Source organism: Lampetra planeri, chromosome 2 (genome assembly GCF_965212315.1).
Source record: "Lampetra planeri chromosome 2, kcLamPlan1.2.h2, whole genome shotgun sequence".
Lineage (NCBI taxonomy): Eukaryota > Metazoa > Chordata > Hyperoartia > Petromyzontiformes > Petromyzontidae > Lampetra > Lampetra planeri.
In genome coordinates, this window is record NC_136108.1 from 103,332 (window position 1) to 123,178 (window position 19,847).

At 50.8% G+C, this 19,847-nt stretch overlaps 2 protein-coding genes across 3 annotated transcripts in view; one reads left to right on the forward strand and one right to left on the reverse strand.

The window, feature by feature from the left end:
* LOC144724407 (cytoplasmic dynein 1 intermediate chain 1-like) overlaps nt 1-8,142 on the reverse strand; it is a 39,996-nt gene extending 31,854 nt beyond the window's left edge. For both annotated transcript variants that reach the window (XM_078603516.1, XM_078603507.1), the window contains exon 1: nt 7,915-8,142. The gene's annotated coding sequence lies outside the window, so the exon portion shown is untranslated. The remainder of the gene's footprint in view (nt 1-7,914) is intronic.
* Nucleotides 8,143-10,791: 2,649 nt separating this feature from the next.
* LOC144724414 (uncharacterized) lies at nt 10,792-14,040 on the forward strand. Its single transcript, XM_078603530.1, has 2 exons — nt 10,792-10,862; nt 12,402-14,040. Exon 2 carries the CDS (start codon nt 12,427-12,429, stop codon nt 13,579-13,581), a length of 1,155 nt encoding a protein of 384 aa, XP_078459656.1. The 5' UTR covers nt 10,792-10,862; nt 12,402-12,426; the 3' UTR covers nt 13,582-14,040.
* The last annotated feature ends 5,807 nt before the right edge of the window (nt 14,041-19,847 follow it).

The window sequence follows — 19,847 nt, forward strand, 5'->3', positions numbered from 1 at the left end:
CAAGCAGCCGTCCTCAGGTGAAGAACAGGTCTGTCGGAAAGACAGCCTTGAAGCACCAGTTGTCTTTCCGACAGACCTGTTCTTCACCTGAGGATGGCTGCTTGCGTTGTGGCCGAAACGTCGTGAGAATTATTTTATTATGTTAAATTTTTATTATTTTATTATTTCCCTTCTACGTGACTTTACCGTAAGAACCAAGAAGATGATTTGTCTTCTTTCAAAGTTGCAGGATGCATCCGGGCACACCTGCTTTTGAAACGACATAAGGGGTTGGCGGCATGTACCGCGCCTCGTGAGACGCGTGATACACCCGAAGACGCGGAGCCCATCCAAGCCTGCGCATTGGCCCAAGGCAGAAGCTGGCGGGAGGATGGCATGGTGCGACGGGATGAACAACATCGACGGCGGAAGACCGCTCATCATGTGCTACAACTGCGGCCTGCTGGGACACATCTCATCGGGTTGCCGCGTGCCGCGACGACACCTCTCCGGACCACCGCCGTCATCCGCCCGATCGTCCACCACTCCACTATATCCCAAGGTGAGTCGCGACACACCACACACTCTGCCCCTGAATCCACCTCACTCATCGCGTTCGGATGGTTTTCATTCCCGTCGTGTGTCGGGGCATGAGGTTTCGGATTTTGCTTGGGCCGACTGGCCACTCCGACCAGGTCAGTGGTCAGAGTTGGCCCATAGAGTGGTTGCCGCGGCTGCGGGTTCATCCGCCATTATCGGAATGATAGAGGGGATTGAAATTAGAATGCTCGTCGATACCGGTGCATTCGCGACAGGAGCAGTCCATTCAGGTCCTCAATGCAGGTTGGACACGTCTCCCATACAGCAGGTCACTGTGCTAGCCCACGCGTCGCCCATGCTTCGCGAGGGAAACATCGTTGGTGGGGTGGGGGTCACGTCGAATATAGAGCCAAAACTTGTTTCCGATTAAAAGTGGATGGATCCGCTTTGTTCTGAAAATTCTGAATTGTCCGAGTCTCAGAGGAGGGAGTTGAGGGCGCTTTTAGCGTGAATTCTCCATGTTTAGCAAAAGCAAATTTGACATCGGCCGCACTACCCTTTTGAGTCACCACATCGATACGGTCGACGTCGCTCCCATCCGGCAAAACCCCTACCAGCTGAGCCCCACAGAAAAAGACCACACATGGCTGGTGGTTGATGAAATTGTGGCCGCCGATACTATCTCGCCGTCCACCAGCCCAACGGGAGCCCTGATTGTTTTTGTTAAAAAGCAGGATGGTAGTTTGCGCTTCTCTCTGTGGCTGACGCGTACCCCCTTCCTCGAATGGACGATTCCCTGGGTGCTCTGGCAGGAGCACATTATTTTTCGACTCTTAAACTCTTATCGGGATTTTGGCAGTTGCTCCTAGATGAGTCGTCTCAACCCAAGACAGCCTTTCGTACACCGCAAGGCTTATTTGAATTTAATCGGCTCCCGATGGGTCTTCACTCCGCTCCGGCTGGCCTCCAGTGGGACTCATGCCTGATCTATCTGGACAATGTTATAGTTTTTAGCCGTACATTTAAAAAACATCTGTAACGGTTGTGTGCTGTCTTTCTTAAGATGCGTGCGGCGAACCTCAAATTTAAACTGCAGAAGTGTCACCTGCTCCATAGCGACGGAACCGGACAAAACCTCTTAGCCGACCCCCACGTCGGTGGGGGAGGTGCGGACTTTCATTGGTTTTGCGTCCTATTACCTCTGTTTTGTCGCCAGGTTCGCTACTATCGCCAAACCTCTCCATGCCCTGACGGCAGGGGGTCAGAAGTTCCATCGGGGGGAGGAGGAGGCCGCATTTGTTGCGCTCCGGGATGGCTTGGTGAACGCCCCTCCCCTCCGATACCCCGACTGTTCCTTGCCGTTCGTCTTTGATACGGACGCTAGCAACACCGGAATTGGCACTGTTCTGTCTCAAGTCGTGGATGGCGTGGAGAGTGTTGTAGCATATGGCAGTAGAGTGCTGTCTCCAGCCGAACAACGGTACTGTGTCACACGCTGGGAACTGTTGACTATAGTTTTTTTTGTGCAGCAGTATCGCCCCTATCTTTATGGCAGACGCTTTGAGGTGCATCTGACCATGCAGCCCTACAGTACGTCCTGCGTATTGAATAGCCATCTGGCCAATTTTCATATTGGTTGGAAGTCCTGCAAGACTATTATTTAACTGTCTCCTACCGCAAAGGTACCTGACACATAAACACGGATGCCCTGTTGCGATTGCCAACAAGCGACGGGTGCGCGTGCTTCTCAGGCTCAAGGCACTGTAAGACGCCTGCCAAGGCTTCGCCCCCTCCCCTTACGGCGTCGGTCGAGGTTCACACCCCTGAAGAAGCCGACGGTCCTGAGGCGCGTGACGCCGTTATTGGCTTGGACCATGCGAAGTGGGGACGCCTCCAGGTTGAGGACGCTTCCCTGTTAAAGTTACGACGACGTATCAAGGGAGCGGATGGGGGTGGGGATCAACGGGGTGTAGCCTCTGTCATCTTCAGAGGCTGATTGCTTATGCCTTGGGACGGAGGGTTGCACCGTTACAACATTGCCGTGCCCACTGCCCTGCGGTGTAAAATCATCTGGGCGGTGCAGGAGCGACTGCTGCACCTCCGTGTGCATAAGACGCTAGCCACACTTAAGCTCGACTTCTTCTGGCCAGATTTGGCGGAAGATGTCGCTAATGTATTTGTAGTGGCATCGTGGGATGCCACTGCATGATGTGTGAGCTGGCCTGTGGAAGACACCATCTACGGCATGCACACTTCTGACAAGCTGCACTGTGGATGCAGTACCGGCCCTAGCGGGGCCGGCTGAAATTGCCAATCAAGGATGGATGGCATTGCACTTCACGTGCAATGCCAGCCTCTAGAGGTTAGGGGGCGAGAGTGCCAGGTACGGTGCAAGGGTTCACAGGGGGCCATGGCACTCTGTGTGAACCTGGAGGCCTGGTGACCGGAGGTACCGGCCCAGGGGAACCCAAAGAGGGGGCTGGGGGACCACGTGAACAGGACCAGGTCCTTCTTGAAGGCTCGAGAAGTGGGGCATGGCTAGGGGCGATGTGAGCCTCATCACGGACAATATAAGCCGGAGGCCTGAATGGGTCAGGGACTGTTTGCAAGAAGTCACCTGGAGAAGACCTGTCCGACTACAAGGCCCCGACCCGAGTCGGGGTCTGGTCCGAATTAGCCAGTGGGTGCTAGAGTTAGCTATCCCAGAGGGGATACCTCCCTAGGATAGCTGAAGGGGTAGATATACCCCTTCGTGTTTAGGGCTTAATTGTTAATAAACGCGTTGCCTCTAAGAAGCCTCCGTCTCCTTGGTGTGAACCCCTACAACTGGCGTCAGAATTGGCCAAACATTTATTACTTAGCTAGTTTATATTATGGAGACAAGAAGTAAAACACGTCCCTGGTCTCCAGATGAAGCGGATGACAACTCGACAGCCCCGAGGTTGGCGGCCCCATCGGGGAGGGCACTTCAGGCGGCACACTCCCGCCTCGCCAAACTTCTCCACGCAGCAGCGTCCATCTTCAATGAAATACACCGCGGGGTGCCGGCGGCGGAAGAAGGAGAAGGGGAGTCGCGCGGGGCTGCAGCTCCCGCCGCCGAAGTTCCCGCCTAAATAATTGAAATTCCCGCTGAAATTCTCCAAAAGGACGTCTCCGCAGCTCCCACCCAAAGTTCCCGCTAACCGGGGACCGCCGTGTCACGATCGGCGCGCCCGGCGCAGGGGGCCGCCATCTTCACAGCGCAAATCAGCTGAGTTCCCGCCAAAAGTGACGAAGAACAGCGATCGATGGTGCGCGTCCCATCTCTTCAGCAGCGCCTGCCCGTTCTGAAGGAATTTTCGGGCACTGGAAGCGACTAGGCTGCCGTCCAGCGGCGCTTGCTCACCAACTGCGAGATGGCGGGGTGGACAGAGGTGGAGGCGCTATGAGCGCTCCCTGTTGCCCTCGACGACGATGACCTGGCAGCCTTAGTCACCATCCCACCGGCTGATCGTTCCACGCTGCACCAGGCGATGCAACAGATGGCGGCGATCTACGGGCCGCCGTCCAACACTCGCCATCAGTTCGCCGCACGGAGGCACGGGGACTCCGAGACACCCCTCGCCTTCCGCAGTGTGCTGCTGGCCGCCTACCCCCGGATGAAATGAAGAAGGCATCGATGCCTTAGTAATGGAAAAGTTGCTGTCGTTGAGATGCGGTTCGCGCGTGAGGCCACCATTATTGATGTTGCTTGTTGGGTGGCACACCTTTCAATTTTTCCACAGTTACATTACAACCGGCTATGTGTTACATGGGGGGGGGGGGGGTGATGTAGTGACATACGACGTCACTACTGTGTCGGGACTGTACGAGCATCGGGACATATGACGTCACTACTGTGTTGGCTCAGTATGGATGCTGTAGGCGGGTGTCACGGAGGTCATGTCAGGCCGTGATACTCTGCGTGAACCCAACAGGACACGTGACGGGACAAAGGGGGGCGAGGGGCCCCAGGGGGGAGTTTGGGGGTCACGTGGTTGGGGGCCCGGACCTTCAAGAAGGATCAAGAAGGGGGGCGTGGCCTGGGGCGGAGCCGGCCACGCCACGGCAGTTATAAATGTACGTAGTAAATATAAAAGTTGTCACGTGTGTGTGTACGTCGATGTGTGCGTGTGAGTCCACATATGTGTGTGTGTGGCTCCATGTATGTGTGCGTCAATGTGTCTATATCACAGTTGCCGTGTTTGTGTGTGTAGCTACAGTTCTAAATATCACTGTCCTGCTCACAAAAAACTACTTTTAGGAGAATAACAGCCTGTTTATGTATTCTTGAGGCATAAGCCGCCCCCTAATATCACTTACTGCAGAGTGCCAAACTAAAAAATATACTGAATGCTATTAAATCTTCATTCGAACATATTTACACTTGCCCCCTCAGAACGGGGGTTGAGCAGTGACGTTATGCCAATTATGCTTAATTGGTGCGCATCTGCTCATAGCTACAGGTAAGATTAGGGGCCGTCCATAAATGACGTCACGCGATTTTGGACGATTTTTGACCCCCCCCCCCTTTGTCACACGGCGTCACAAAAAGTCAGACCCCCCTCAAATATGACGTCCCAAAGCTCCCCCCCCCAAGAAAAAACATGCTTCAAATCGCTTTAAACTTTCGTCATTGTAGTACGTATTTAATGTGGCGCTGCACTCTGATGTTGTAGGAGAAAACATTTATTTAAAAGTATATCCAATTAAGTAGAACGTGTTGTCTATATTTATTTAAAGTTGCACATTTTGATGTGACATCACATTTCTCAAATCCCCCCCTCCCCATCATCACACATCGTCGCAAATGTCTGACCCCCCTAGGTGCGTGACGTCATTTATGGACGGCCCCCTAAGTTGATTTTTTATTCGTTGACTTTCATTTCTTTACCGCTTTTGTTAGCGCTAAATGTTTGCACAAAAATAGCGGAACACCATCGCCCTCGCTCTTAATTATAACACACGCCTGCATTTACCCTCTTGCTTGCTTCTTTCGCTAAAGTCACGAAGATGAGAAACTATTATTTAAAAAACTTACTTAGTAAATATGTAATAAAGGACTCTTTCTCAGTGTCGATCTCCGTTGTCCTTTATTTGGGTTCGTGTAAATCTCGCTCACACGACGTCCTTGCTCAGGCCCGCGTCTCCTCTGACGATCACTCCACAGCCACCCTGCTGCTCCGCTCTGCAGCCACCCTGCTGCTCCGCCCTGCAGCCACACTGCTGCTCTGCTCTGCAGCCACCCTGCTGCTCCGCTCTGCAGCTAGCCTTCCACAGCCCGCTAGCCCTCTGCGCCCTGACACCGATGGCTGACGGTGCCGATGTCTCCCAACACGTGGCGATCGCGCCACCCTCCCCGTACTGCCCAGCGTGGCCTCCTCCTGTTTCACTCCGTCTCAACTCCCCGATCCCCTTCCGGTTCTCTCCCTAAATCCTCTCCCCCACGTGACCCTAACTCCTCCCTCTCCTCACGTGACCCAGACTCCGCCCCCCTCAATCCTTGCTCACATTACAAATATACAAGCCATAATGTGTGTGTACACGTCCATGTGTGCGTGTGAGTCCATATATGTGTGTGCGTCGTGTGTCGATGTGTGTGGGTGTGCGTCGATGTGTGTGCGCGTCGATGTGTGTGTGTGACAGTCGCTGTGTTTGTGTGTGTAAGTCCATGTATGTATGTATGTGTGAGTCGATGTGTCTAAGGCGATGTGTGTGTGAGTCGATGTGTGTATTGTTGCGTCATTCTGTGTGTGGCTCAGTGGATGTGTGTGTAAGTCGATGTGTGTGTCTCGAAGTATGTGTGCCAGTCGATGTGTGTGTTTGAGTCGAAATGTCTGTAAGCGCACGTGTGTGTGCAAGTCGATGTGTCTGTGTATAGATCAATGTGTGTGTCTGTCGATGTGTTTGTGTGTAAGTCCATGTGTGTGTGTAAGTTAATGTGTATGTGTTTGTAAGTCGATGTGTGTGTGAGTCGATCTGTGTGTATGAGTCCATTTGTGTAAGTCGATGCATGTGTGTGTGCAAGTCGATGTGTGTGTGTAACTGAGTCGATGGGTGTGAGTTGATATTTGTGTATACGTCGATGTATGTGTGTGTGTGAGTCTATGTTTGTGTGTGAGTCCATGTGTGTGTTTACGTTCATATGTGTGTGTAAGTCGATGTCTGTGTAAGTCCATGTGTGTGTGAGCCCATAAATGCGTGAGGCGATGTGTGTGTATCTATGTGTGTGTAAGTCGATTGGCACAAGCGTCGTGGTGACGTCACCGCCACTTAGTGGCGAATGGCGGTTGTTGTTGTTGTGTAAGTCGATGTGTTTGTGTGTCGGTCCAAGTCTGTGTGTGTAAGTCGATGTGTGTGTCTTTTTCGCCCGGGCAACGCTGGGTACTTCCCGCTACTAGGTTAATAAAGTGTAAGTAGGTGTCCGTCTGAGTGACGTTACAAGGCACTACACACGTATACGCACCTATTCACTGCCTTACTATACTCACCCAACCACTCACCACACTTCAGGTTACAACACTTCTCTTGCTGCATATTTCCTCGCACTGCTCCACTTTGGAATTCCCTCCCATCGTCTATATTCACCGAGCTCGTACAATAATAACATTGCATAATTGTGACAGTGCTATTTGTTTCTGGCTGGATGTTTTGGGCCTTTGCTCAGCAATTGTTTCTTGAAGCAATATAAAAACGGTTAAAACGACGAACCGGTTTTTTTGCCGTTATTATTTCACGCGGTTACCGTTAATAAAAAAAAATGAACGATTCTAACGACCCTAATACAAAGCGTTCACAAGACACCGCCCATCAACAAAACAATGAACAAGGCGGAACTATAACAATAGCACAAAGATGCAGTCCATCGATAGCACAATAACCCATGCAAAATAAAAACTAAATTATTTTAACAACCCGAGCATCGAGCATTGACAAGATGAAGCAGACAGTGCATCACGAGTCACACCGTCCATTCTCATCGCACTGATCCAGGGCGTGGTACATGCGGCAATATGAACGCACGTTTAAGACAGCAGAATGAACACACGGACGATGGAACGGAAATTAACACACGGTGCATGGCAGCTGAATTACAATATAATTAATGCACCGTTGTATATAAGTGCTCATACATACATGGCTCACGACAGCATAAATTAACACAATGTATGAATATACAGTACATAGACACGCGAATACAATAGAGAACATCGGCAGGCATGACTCATTCATAACACAACGATGCCCATCACAGCAGCAGCAAAACACTCAATGAGCGTGACACGCAGCCATCGGAGAGCCCAGGGGCTGGCTCCATTGTCACGCCAATCCACCATTATGGTGGCATGGTTTTGCAGCCAGAGCACGCGTACACACCGTGTATCCAAGCTCCCTCCTCCTCTCGGTGTCCTCTCTCTCGTCTCTGCCTCCTCAGTTCTGACGTTGCTGGCTTGTGTATTGGCTCCACCCAGACGCAGAATAATTATATTAATAATTGTGGCGGCGCACGGGCTCTTGGGGTGAGAGCAATATTGATTATATTATCCGATGTTGCTTTGTCATTGGTCTGCTTGCATGTGATGTGTATATATAAAATCAGCCACGGGATTGTTCCATCGCAGAATCTTGAGAGGTGGCGGTGGCTTCGGGAAGCTTTCACTGAGAAGTCGATTGCCCCAGGGCGGATGATGGCAACACAATCATCATTATCGTCGTTGTGGAGAATATAAGGAACGTAATACATTGGCAGGCAACACGCCCGCTTCTTAAATTGGTCTGTCCATAAAATTATTTATTTACACATCCCATCGGCCACATTACGCTCAGCTCCATCAATCAATGGTGCAGGTTACTGAATCCCTCCACCACCCGCCTGTCCACCCCACAGTAGAAATCGGAAGTTAATCGATCGGCAGGGTTGCGTGTGGTGGGATAAAGTGTGGGTACACCTACCTCTTCCAACACGTCTGGTCAGCATGGAAGAGTAGGCCAAGGACCCTCTAGAGTTGGAGTAAAGGCCCTTCCATGAGTAAGAAATTACATGACTGCACTTTCCACTGCACCTCTATTGGCGTCAAGTTGTAAGGTGACAATACAAACCTCGCAGAGCAGCTCATCCCTTCGTGTTAGAGAACGGCTCACGAAAGTGGATATCGCAGCTATTCATGAAATCCCTTCAAGTGACGTCTTGCACACACAGAAGGGGCAGCACCTTCCCGCCAGCCCTGGAGTCCCCTGGGGTTCCCGCTTCGTTCTCTTCGCTGGGTCCTCGTGGTTATTTATAGCAGTGCAGCAGAACTTGAGAGTCAGGGTTGTGATCGGCGTTCAGGGTGAGGGTCAAACAGTAGTTTAGTAGTAAACCAGCTCGTCCTTTGTACGTGGCCGTGTCTCCCTCCCTCCCTCCACCCAGCCCCCCAGCCCCCCCCCCAGCCCTTTGTCTCGGACTGGACGGCGACAGCTGCCCACGGCCGGGGAGGGGGTGGGCGACGCGTGACGTCAGCGCGCACGAACCTGGCTCGACGCAGTGGGATGCGGGAGACGTCATCAGGCAGTCAGCTCGCACAGGACGCACGATCGGGTTATGTGTCGGGAAAAGACACGAACCCAGCTGTGCCCATACATTATAGTGCTGAGGTCAAAGGTGGTGAAAGGGTACATCATCGACCTTCACTTATTAATTTCAACCTCTCAAAATGGCCATTCCTCTTAACTTAAAATTTCAGTTTGGTGTTTTAACATCTTAACACCTGTTTTGTTGCCAGGAAAAAGGGGAAACCCTATTCCTATACAGATTCAAAAATTTTGTGAATTTTTTAGTCGGAACCCGATTTGGTCGTGGTCAGAAGCGTTCGTGACCAGAGGTTCTACTGCATTTTGGTACTGGCAAAGGAGGTCCCATGATGTTAGCTTTGTCAACAAGACGAACAAACAGGCGGGGTTCGTCCACTAGGGGCGTTGTTGGGGCGCCGCCCCACCAAGCAGCTGGAGATGAGAAATTATTTTTATAATAAAAATACTTTTCTGTAATTTTGTTATTGTGTTTAAAACAATTAAAATATGATTCTTTCAACGTTGATTACTTAATGAACATAACACTTTAAGTTGTTCATATTCAAAACCGCTGCAACACCACAGTGGATGCGGTTTCGGGGCGGCTGTGAAGGCGTCCGAGTGAGAGATCTCCCTTCTTTATTCGTTGCGATGAGCCTCGCATTGTAGCCATTCAGGGCGGTGAAAAAGGCGCCCGTGGCTGTGATGAGAGACGATGTCACAACGCGAGGTTGCACTGGGCAAGCACATCAGCTCACGGCTCTTGGCAGAGTCAAATGGGTTGTTTAGTGTGGACTTGTGGGTCATGGGGACAGCATTTGAGTGATTTGTTTTGTTTCGCATTGTTTATAAATGCATACCGATGGCAGTTAAGACAGATGTATCACTTTCACGGGAAGGCCAATAACATGACGAGATTTTTCTTCATTAAAACACCATCAATCTTGACTTAAAGCTTTCGTGACTGAAGTAATTATTATTTGGGTCTTTCGGTAAAGTCACGTAGATAGGTTGAAATAACTTACGTGACTTTACCGAAAGACCCAAAGAATATTAAACACCATATTTTCAGAGGTCACTCACAACAGCCCCATCTAATGGACATGTCACGAGCCGCCACTGCAAACAAAGAAGCGCTGACGTCACCACCAAGTTCCTACAGTGCGGATGAAAATGGCTAGACCAGCATCGCGCCTAATGTTCCTGGAAGCTGGAGATGATATTGCGTGGGCCTCATTCACAGCCCTATGCAGCTGTGTATGCCAGGATGAGCTGGATTATCTGCAGATCAAGCGGGTGTATTCATGAGTATAAACACAATCATATGGTTCTAGATCGGTACTTATTTGAAAATTAAAGGTGTTTGGCAAACATGGATTTAGAATTTTCATTTGATAATTACTAGCGTTTTACATTAATAAAATAGATCACAAGCATATAATCACCCTAATCCTCTCTGCTGAAAAGCTACACGAAATTAAGGCTTTGTTAAAATAAAAAGGCGGTCATCTTTGATTTGTGTGCGGCTCAGAGGCGTCGCCTCCCGCCCCCCCATCGGTGACGGGGGGGGTGCCCCACGTGGTGCGCCCCACGTGGTGCGCCGTCGCTGCTGTTCCTGCTGTCGCAAAATGAGTCTCGCAAGTTCGTTCACTGAATCGATCCACAGGTAACTTCAGACTCAATGGTAGAAGGATCGATCCGTGATTCGCGTTTGATTCTCCGCCACCAGAATCGATTCCCGCCACCAGAATCGATTCCCGCCTGTGCTCTGCAATGTGAGTGTTGCCGAGTCAAGTCTTCATCGCGTTTAGCCGGCGAGGCTCCCCGCCTTGGGCGCGATGTCCGCGGGGTCGTGGCGCCTTGCCCCGCGCCTGCCCCGCGCCTTGCCCCGCGCTCGCCCCGCGCCTTGCCCCGCGCCTTGCCCCGCGCTCGCCCCGCGCTCGCCCCGCGCCTTGCCCCGCGCCTTGCCCCGCGCCTTGCCCCGCGCTCGCCCCGCGCCTTGCCCCGCGCCTGCCCCGCGCCTTGCCCCGCGCCTTGCCCCGCGCTCGCCCCGCGCCTTGCCCCGCGCCTTGCCCCGCGCCTTGCCCCGCGCTCGCCCCGCGCTCGGGGGGCCGAGGGGCCGAGGGGATCGGTCCCAGATTCTCCCACGCGTCCGAGCGCTGATGAGAACGCTATCAGACTTCGTAGTACGCACTAGTATAGGCAACTATTATTGATAGTGTGAATAGGTGTACTTGGTTTAATGCGTAGTGTTCATAAGTAGATTAGAATCTAAGTCTAATTTGGTATAGCACAAATTAACATGCATACAAACTTTATGTATTTAAGTATGTATTATTTGAATGCGCATTACGGACCTGTCTAAAAATGTATAGTCTATATACGTAGACGTGATTTAAATACGAAGTGTATATAAATATATACATTGCATTGAACATCATCATGGTTCATCCACTTGAGTGAGTGGGTGTGTACTGTTGATGAATAACGAGGTCTTGAATGGGTGGATAACTGGGTGAGTGTTGTTGGGTGAGTGAAAAGTTAGGTGTGTGAGTATGTGTTGGGTGAGTGGGCGATTGAGTGAAAAATGAGTGGGTCAGTGAGTGCGTGGGTGGTGAAGCGGTCGTGCAGTGGTTAGCGCACTGCGCTACGAACCCGGCCACCCAAGTTCCACTCTCGCTCACGGACAACATAGGTGACGAATATATGAACCGGTCTTGGGCCTCCCCTATGTCGATTCAGTCTTAAATGAGTACCTAGTGCAGTGTGTAAACATCAGCACTGGGGAGATACTTTTGGCCGTGCGTAGTGTTGGACACCCATCCCCTCGTGCACCGTGCCAGTCCTAGATGTTCGCGAACAGCACTTGACCCAACAGTCTGTTGAAGACTATAAGGTGGATATTTGGGTGAGCGAGTAGGTAAGTGTGTGGTTGGGTGAATGACTGATAGCGTGACGTTAAGAGGCAGCCGCCCTCCAACAACAGCGGATGACAGGAGCGACGCTCAATAACGAGCGGAGCGCCAGGCGGCTTAAACAAATCAAGTTGGGGCACAGGTGGTGCATCTACCAGTCATCTCAGGAAACCCATGGCACATGGGTCCGTCTCGTGACCTGCCAGCGAGAGCTTCAACGCTTTACGTAGCCTCAACGTACACCTAGCCTGGCGCAAAGCGCCGTGGTGACACCACCACTTCGTGCCGAAAGTAGGCTGTTGATTTATATGTGTGCATACTCGTGTGCGTCTGTGCCTTTATGCTGATGTAGGTTGTGTGGATGTTGCTGTTTTCTGTCTGCTGCCTCCAATTCCTTAGTCACGGCTCGTGCAGAATCCACCACATGGAGCAGAGACTCTTTGCAGAGCCTGACACTAAAAGGCACCAATGTGACCAATGTTCCTACAGCACGGATCACTTTGGACACATGAACCATCACCAGAGAACACACACGGGTGAGAAACCCTTCAAGTGTACTGTGTGTGAGAAGGCGTTTACGTTGTCAGCACACCTTCGCAGACACGAGAAAACACACACGGGCGAGAAGCCCTTCAAGTGCACCGTGTGTGGAAAGGCGTTTACATTGTCAGAACATCTTTGCAGGCACGAGAAAACACACACTGGCGAAAAACCCTTCATTTGCACTTTGTGTGGGAAGGCTTTTACATTGTCATCACATCTTCGCAGACACCAGAAAACACACACGGGGGAGAAGCTATTGAAGTGTAGTGCGTGTGGGAAGGCATTTTCACAATCGTCGCATTTACATAGACACCAGAGAACACACACTGGTGAGAAGCCCTTCAAGTGCACCCAATGTGGGAAAGCATTTACATTGTCAGAAGATCTTCGCAGACACCAGAAAACACACTCGGGCGAGAAGCCATTGAAGTGCACTTTGTGTGGGAAGGCATTTGCACGGTCATCACATCTTCACAATCACCAGATAACACACACAGGAGAGAGGGCCTTCAAGTGCACTGTGTGTGGGAAGGCATTTGCACGTTCATCACATCTATGTAATCACCAGAGAACACACATAGGTGAAAAGCCATTCAAATGCACTGTGTGTGGGAGAGCATTTGTACGGTCATCGGTCCGAAACAAACATCAGAAGATACACAAGGAGAGGAAGGTGAAATTGAAATGTGAAAGTTCTGCAAGGAGCTTGTCCCTTGTGAAAAAAGAACCAGAAGTAAATACCAGCTTTGCAACGTGGCCAGGAGTGAAGGTGGAATATGAAGATTTGATTCCAGGACCAGACCTCCATATAAATGGAGGTAGCATGAAGCAGGAGGAGGGTTTGTGCTCTGATGGAGAGCGAACCGACGCTTTGCAGTTAGAAGAGAGTCGAAATGCTGCAATGGAACAAGAACCAGAAGAAAATTCCAACTTTAAAACGTGGCCAGGAGTGGAGGTGAAATCTGAAGATTCGACTCCAGGCCCCAACCCCCGGGTCGATGGAGGCCATATGAAGCAGGAGGACAATTCAGATTGAGGGAGTGTGAGACGATCCCTGCAGTTACTGGATGTGGATCTGTGCGGTGATGCAGAGTAGGAGTGGTTAGGATGTGTGTGGGTAAATGTGTAAGTAAGAAACAACTTTCAAAACGTTCACTTTATTCATATACTTCTCTGATTATTAGAATGCATGCAGCTAAGTGTAGGCGTCATTCAGTCAGATATTAGCTTTGAGTAAATTACGTAATTGCAGTGAAGGTTTGAAATATTGTCAATTTGCAGTCTCCTCGGAATGCCTTTGATACATTTTAAAAATATAATTCGGTGCTTACATCTTAAGTAATTTTGAGTATATATGTGAACTTTGGAGTCCCAGAATAATAATTGTTTGCCTTTTGACTTTACTGTTAGACCAGGTCAAATGATAAAAATGGTGACATGAGTTAAAATGTAAATATACTTATGGTTCAATAAAATCCTAATTATTAATATCTGACAGATCATTATGGTTACAATGCGTAAAGCGAGTTTTGTTACTGTGGTGCCGAGTTTCAGGTGAAGCACTACATCTGTTGTTACTCCGCTAATTAAGGCGTCTCCATGATAGACTTATATACCACACCTCCCCATTAGGTCGTCAGGTACTCCATCACATAAATAACTCGCGTAATGAATTGGATTACGCTTTGTAGAGGAATTGTCTTGCACAGCTTCATTGGAGTGCTCGTGGTATTGCATGTGCCCTACTGCGCACTGCATGGTATAATGGGCAGTATTTGCTCCTTGGGTCTCGTAGATGTTCCAATTTGAGAATTCATAATTGCATTGTGGAGTGTTGTGTACCCAGTTGTATGCATCACTCGGTTTATGAACACTGCTTGTGCCACGGCTTGTCCTGTATACCGTGTGCTTAGGGCTGATGGGAGTGGCAGAACCCAAATTAGCTTCTACGTGTAGCAGCAAGCCACAGTGGGAAAGGCCACCGGCTTATGGAAGCATCTCGTTCTGTGCTGGGGCTCTAATGGGGTTGGGGGGGTGCTCCCTGGCTGGCCCGGCTATCGGCCTAGAAGGTGGGGGGGTTAGTGTGCTGCAATCTCGCAGGACCGGGTGAGGGCTGCAGCGAGCATCGCTGTATAATCCATTGGTGCTTTAAACGTATTGTCAACGAAGATTTGTGTTGTTGTAACGCGCTTTCAGCTGATAAACAGCGCACCAGCCTGAGTTAGAAAGTCCCCAGGAGATGGCATCGTGGAAGTGCTTCTGAAATCACTTGCTCCCACAAGGGGCACAGGTAATGTCTCCCAGATTTGTCAAACCTCCTGACACACCTGCATAGCAACAGGTAGGGTGTCCTCAACACATGAAGTTGTCCTGGAGTAATGAAAGATGTGTCGCTGTTATGCCACGCAAAGCTTGCACAAAGCAGGGTTGGTAAACCGGTGAGCTGTCGTGGCCCGTGGCCTTGCTAGCGCGACGGAGGCTCCTGCCAGGCCCCCGCTCGCGCTCGCCACTCCTGCAGGTGGGATGGCTTAAGGAGGGTTTGGGGTAGGCCTGGTTGTAGCTGGGAGGCAGGGAGTAGCAGTATGATGGGCAAGGGAGGAGAGATGGGTTTTAAGGGAGGAACGGACGCAGGTTAGTGAAGATGATTGGTTTATGTGCAATGGGAGTTGGTTTCAGTGAAGGGGAGCAAGAAGGGAAAAGGAACGAGAACGAGAGCGAGAGTGGGCGCAGGGCGAGGAAGGCACAGGGAAGGAGCTGGAGATTGGGAGCGTGAAGGGCGAGATGCGACGCAGTAAACCATGGGAGAGCCACGATTAGGTGGGGGGCAAGACCATGGAGGTAATTATAGACGAGAGTGAGAAATATAGTAGACAGGGAGCCAGTGGAGTTGGGAAAGTAGAGCAGAAGTGTGGGAATTGTGGGGAAGGTTAACATTGATACGGGATGAGACATTTTGTATCTGTTGGAGAGGAGTGAATGCGTAGGCAGGAAGGCCGAGAATAAAATTGCAATAGTGAAGGTGAGTGAAAACAAGGGAGTGAACCAGGGGGTTAGCAGCAGATAGAATCACAGTCTTTATTCAGACTGTAGGAATTCGATGTGCTATGAAACACATTTTCATGGATGTCCAGTATGGGCGGTCAGCAAGTAAATAGAGATACAAAAACAAACTACGGTAAAACGTTATATGAGGGGACGGATTTTGCGAATATCGAATATGTGAAAGTGGCAAGTGCGGGTAGTAGTAGAGATGTGGTTGGAGAGGGAGGAGTTAAAGATGACCCCGAGGTCATCTCCTGCCTTGGGAAACATCCATCCCTTCTCCTGAGCGCACAGGAGCCGTGAGCCCTGCGGGCGGGGGACGGCAGCTGGTGGCAAATTGGAGGGATGTCCCCCTTGGGCCTCCCTCCGACTGGCCCCCCATACCTGGAGACTCGGCCAACTCCACATTTGGGAAATCTGCAGAGACAACAAACGCGCCAGCACTCACAGGAAGGGCTTCTCTTCACCACCTATAGCCTCCCAGGCAGCACTTTGCCATCTTGTCGTCAGGTGAGCAGCTGTCAGAGGTCTCCAGTGACACCGTGCGATGTCTTCGCGGGTTCAATGCGGCGAACCGTGCTTCAGGCGAACTCCGGAACGCCGCAGCGTCAGCGATTAACGCTGTGGGCAATGTGCGGATCAGCCCTGACAACGGCAACGTTGCTGGCGCCATGTGCTGGGCTAGAGTGCAAGATATCCACCACATGGCAGAGGTAACCGCGTCCTGAACAACTTGTAGTTACTGTACATGCCCACCAGATGGCAGGCGTAACCACGTATTGAAAAACGTGTAGTACTGCATATGTCCACCAGATGGCAACAACTAACCACGTATTAAATAAAGTTAGGGTTAGAGGTATGGGATAGTGTCTGCAGTGGGTCCGAGGTCCAGGTGGGCTCAAGGGTGGATCGTGGGAGTCCGGGGTGGCAGTCCAGGTAGAGTTAAGGGTGAGTCGTGGTGGGGGGGTCCGAAATGAGTTAAGGGGACCTGTGTTGGGTCCAGGTGGGGTCCGGGATGGGTATGGGGTGAATCTGGATTGGGTCTAGGGGGATTCAGGATGGGTCTGGGGCGGTCCTGGGAGGGTCCAGGGTAGGGTTGGGTCCAGGGGGGGTTCGGTGGAAGACCGAGGTGGGACCGGCGGTGGCCGGGGTAGTTGCGGAGGGGGGTGTCCGAGGTGGGTCCGCCAGATGTGGGTGCAGCCTCGCGTTGACTCCTTTAATCTCAGTAACAGCCAATGTTTGAACTCGCATCCTTCCGACAGAGCCGTTCGCTCTGTCCCTGAGCCACCTGGTGGCTGAGATAATATTCACGCAATCAACATAAAAACAATAACATCACTCAACCTGAACGTGTCACTCGGACCTGTACGCTCACCATCATAAGCCATGATCTATAGTCTGTTGGAAAAACCCAAGCCGTTGTCACCTCTCGATCCTGTGAAATTATAGAATACGTAATTTTAAAAAAGCTGTACAGTTGGGCTCAATAAAATAAATAAATTCCACTTCAAAGGCGCTTTTCACAAAATTCTGATGGCGTCATGAATTAAAAGAAGAAACATGAAAGAGATATCCGGTTGGTGAAATAAGAGCCAAAGAGGAATCATTCTCATTAGGAACGCGATTTTTAAGTGGATAGGTTACTTATATGGAACTTAAAGATACCAACACTGTCTGAGAGCCTGATCTCCACATGTAGGGTGTTCCGTAACCAGAGGGTCACCACAGTAATCAGCCGATCACCCCAAGAACGTAACCGAGATCGAGGTTTATATAGAAGTGCATAAGATAGAATGGGTTATTTAATATAGTGGAGCTCGCCCTCGTTGAGGCCTTAGAGGCGAACAGCATGGCTTTAAGTTCTACTCGACTTGAGGGAGTGTGAGCCATGCAAATGCCACGCACAAGAAGCTCGCTAAACCATCGCGACCGCTGAGCCACGGCAGAGCGCCGGAGTCTGGCAGCAGACAGCCGTCAGCCCCCTCCCCCGACCCTCTCAATGCCCTCTGTCGCCGATGGGAAGTTGGGTAAACATACACAATGCTACACGCAATGAACACAGAAATACGGATACACAAACACACACAGAGACACACGCAGACACGAATACAAAGACAAAAAAGACAGATGCCCCGTATAGCCTGAATATCCCGTTGGAGCAAGTGCAGTTAGCGAGCACTAATGAAGGCCGGCACGACACACGAGGGGGTGGGTGGTCAACATCACGCCCGGCCGCCTTTGTCTCTCCAGTGGCGATGTTTACACACCAGGTACTCATTTAAGGCTGAGTAGACCTAGGGGAGCCCCATGACCGGTCACATAATTGTCACTGGTGTTGGCCGTGAGCGGGAATCGAACTCGGGTCGCCAAGTCCGTATCGCAGCGGGCTAACCGCTGCACTATGACTCCCCATGATACACTAACTCACAGATACACACAGACACGGAGACATGGAAACACACACAGACACGGAGACATGGAAACACACACAGACACAAATACATGCAGAGACACAGGCAGGGAGATGCAAAAATAAACGCAGGGATACGGAGACACAGACACACACTCAGACACTGAGGCGCACAGAGAGACACGACAACAACTGCCGCAGTTGGCAACTTCATGGCAGTGACGTCACCCACCACAGCCCGTGTGCCATGCTCGGTGCACTTTGAGGCCACGTAAAGTGTTGAAGGCCCGCAGGAAGGAGGTCACGGAACAGACTGAATGTGTCATGGATTGACTAAATGAGATGGCTGGCAGGTGTACTAATTGTGTCCCATACTGTGCCAACTCTCTACGCTTTAAACGCCCGGCGCTCTGCTCGTTGTCGTGAGCGTCGCTCCTGTCTTCCGTTGTTGTTGTTGGAGGGCGACTGCCTCCAACTTCCCAGCAGCATCCTTCACGAACTTCCTCCAGAGGCCGATCTTGACACTGCTGGTACCAGTCATCGACAAGTTCAATCAGCTCCATATCCTTTCTGTACCACATCAGTCCATCTCGTCTCTACACCGCGTCGTGCCCTGTATAGCCTCCTATATCGCTGGGCATTTGGGCTACATGACCCAGCCTACGTAGCCTTGCCTGCCGAAGGAGCTCAGTGGTGAGACTGTGTACAGATCTTTCCAGGATATGTCAGCTCCTCGCACAATTCAGACTCGTTAAAGCCAGGATGGATCGAGGGCAGACCACCCGGAATGTTGCAAACCTGCGCACACGCTCCTTTAAAGGGGTCCAGGTTTCGCAAGCATAGAGAAGGGAGGGAATAACTGTGGCCGGGTGAGGCAATGGCAGCCAAGGAGAGAACATGCCCGAGAGGACGACATCAGTTCATGTGCCGGAGTGAACTGGATCGTGGTATCGCGAGACAGTGAGAGGTGGCGACCAATTGGGGAGGCCTTAATCCAGCCGCGGAGAGATCATGTAGGCCGCTGTTACTCTCTGTGCTGATGGTGACACGCAGCGTACAGCGTACAGTCTATATTGGCAGGGAGAAGTCATTAGATGTGTAATCACAGCTCATTTGTGTGGTAATTACAAATTGTTCTGACCTCAAGGGAGAAAGCATTACCATCAAGGCAATCTCAGATTACAATTAGGCGATGTTCAATTCAATTTCAACAACAATTACGCGCAGCATGCTTACACGCGTGGTCCAGACTCTGTATAAAGAACACTTCCGCACTCCGCACATGGGGGAGCGGTGGCGCAGTGATTAGCGCACTGCGTTGTGCTCCCAGCCACATGAGTTCGATTCCTGCCTGGACACGGATCAACCTGATCGCGGGGCTCCCCCACCTCCACCAACACCACCGCGACGCACGGCGATTAAACGACTCATGAGACCGGCGCGGCGTGAGGAGGAGGCGGCCTTCGTGCAGCCTTAGGTTGACAAGGTGCGGGGTGTCATTATGAATTGTATTATATTTGTAGGTGAGGGTGATCCTTATATAGATACTCCATGGAAATGCATGTAAGTATGTTGAACTTCTTTCGCACCGTACGTAGCCAACTGTGTTATCAGAGGTGCGAAAATAACAGGGAGAATAGAGGAGACTACATTTTAATTCAAGCCTTTACACCGATGTCAACGCTGTCGACATGTTTCATAATTAACACTCTCTTCGAATGTTTTGTCTCAACACCACTGATAGGATTTTCTCACAGCATTCAATCGTGTGTAAGCTAAGGTCATAGACGCCTACAAACCAGTGGGATATCTCTAAATGGATCACCCTCTATAATTTATAATCATACAAG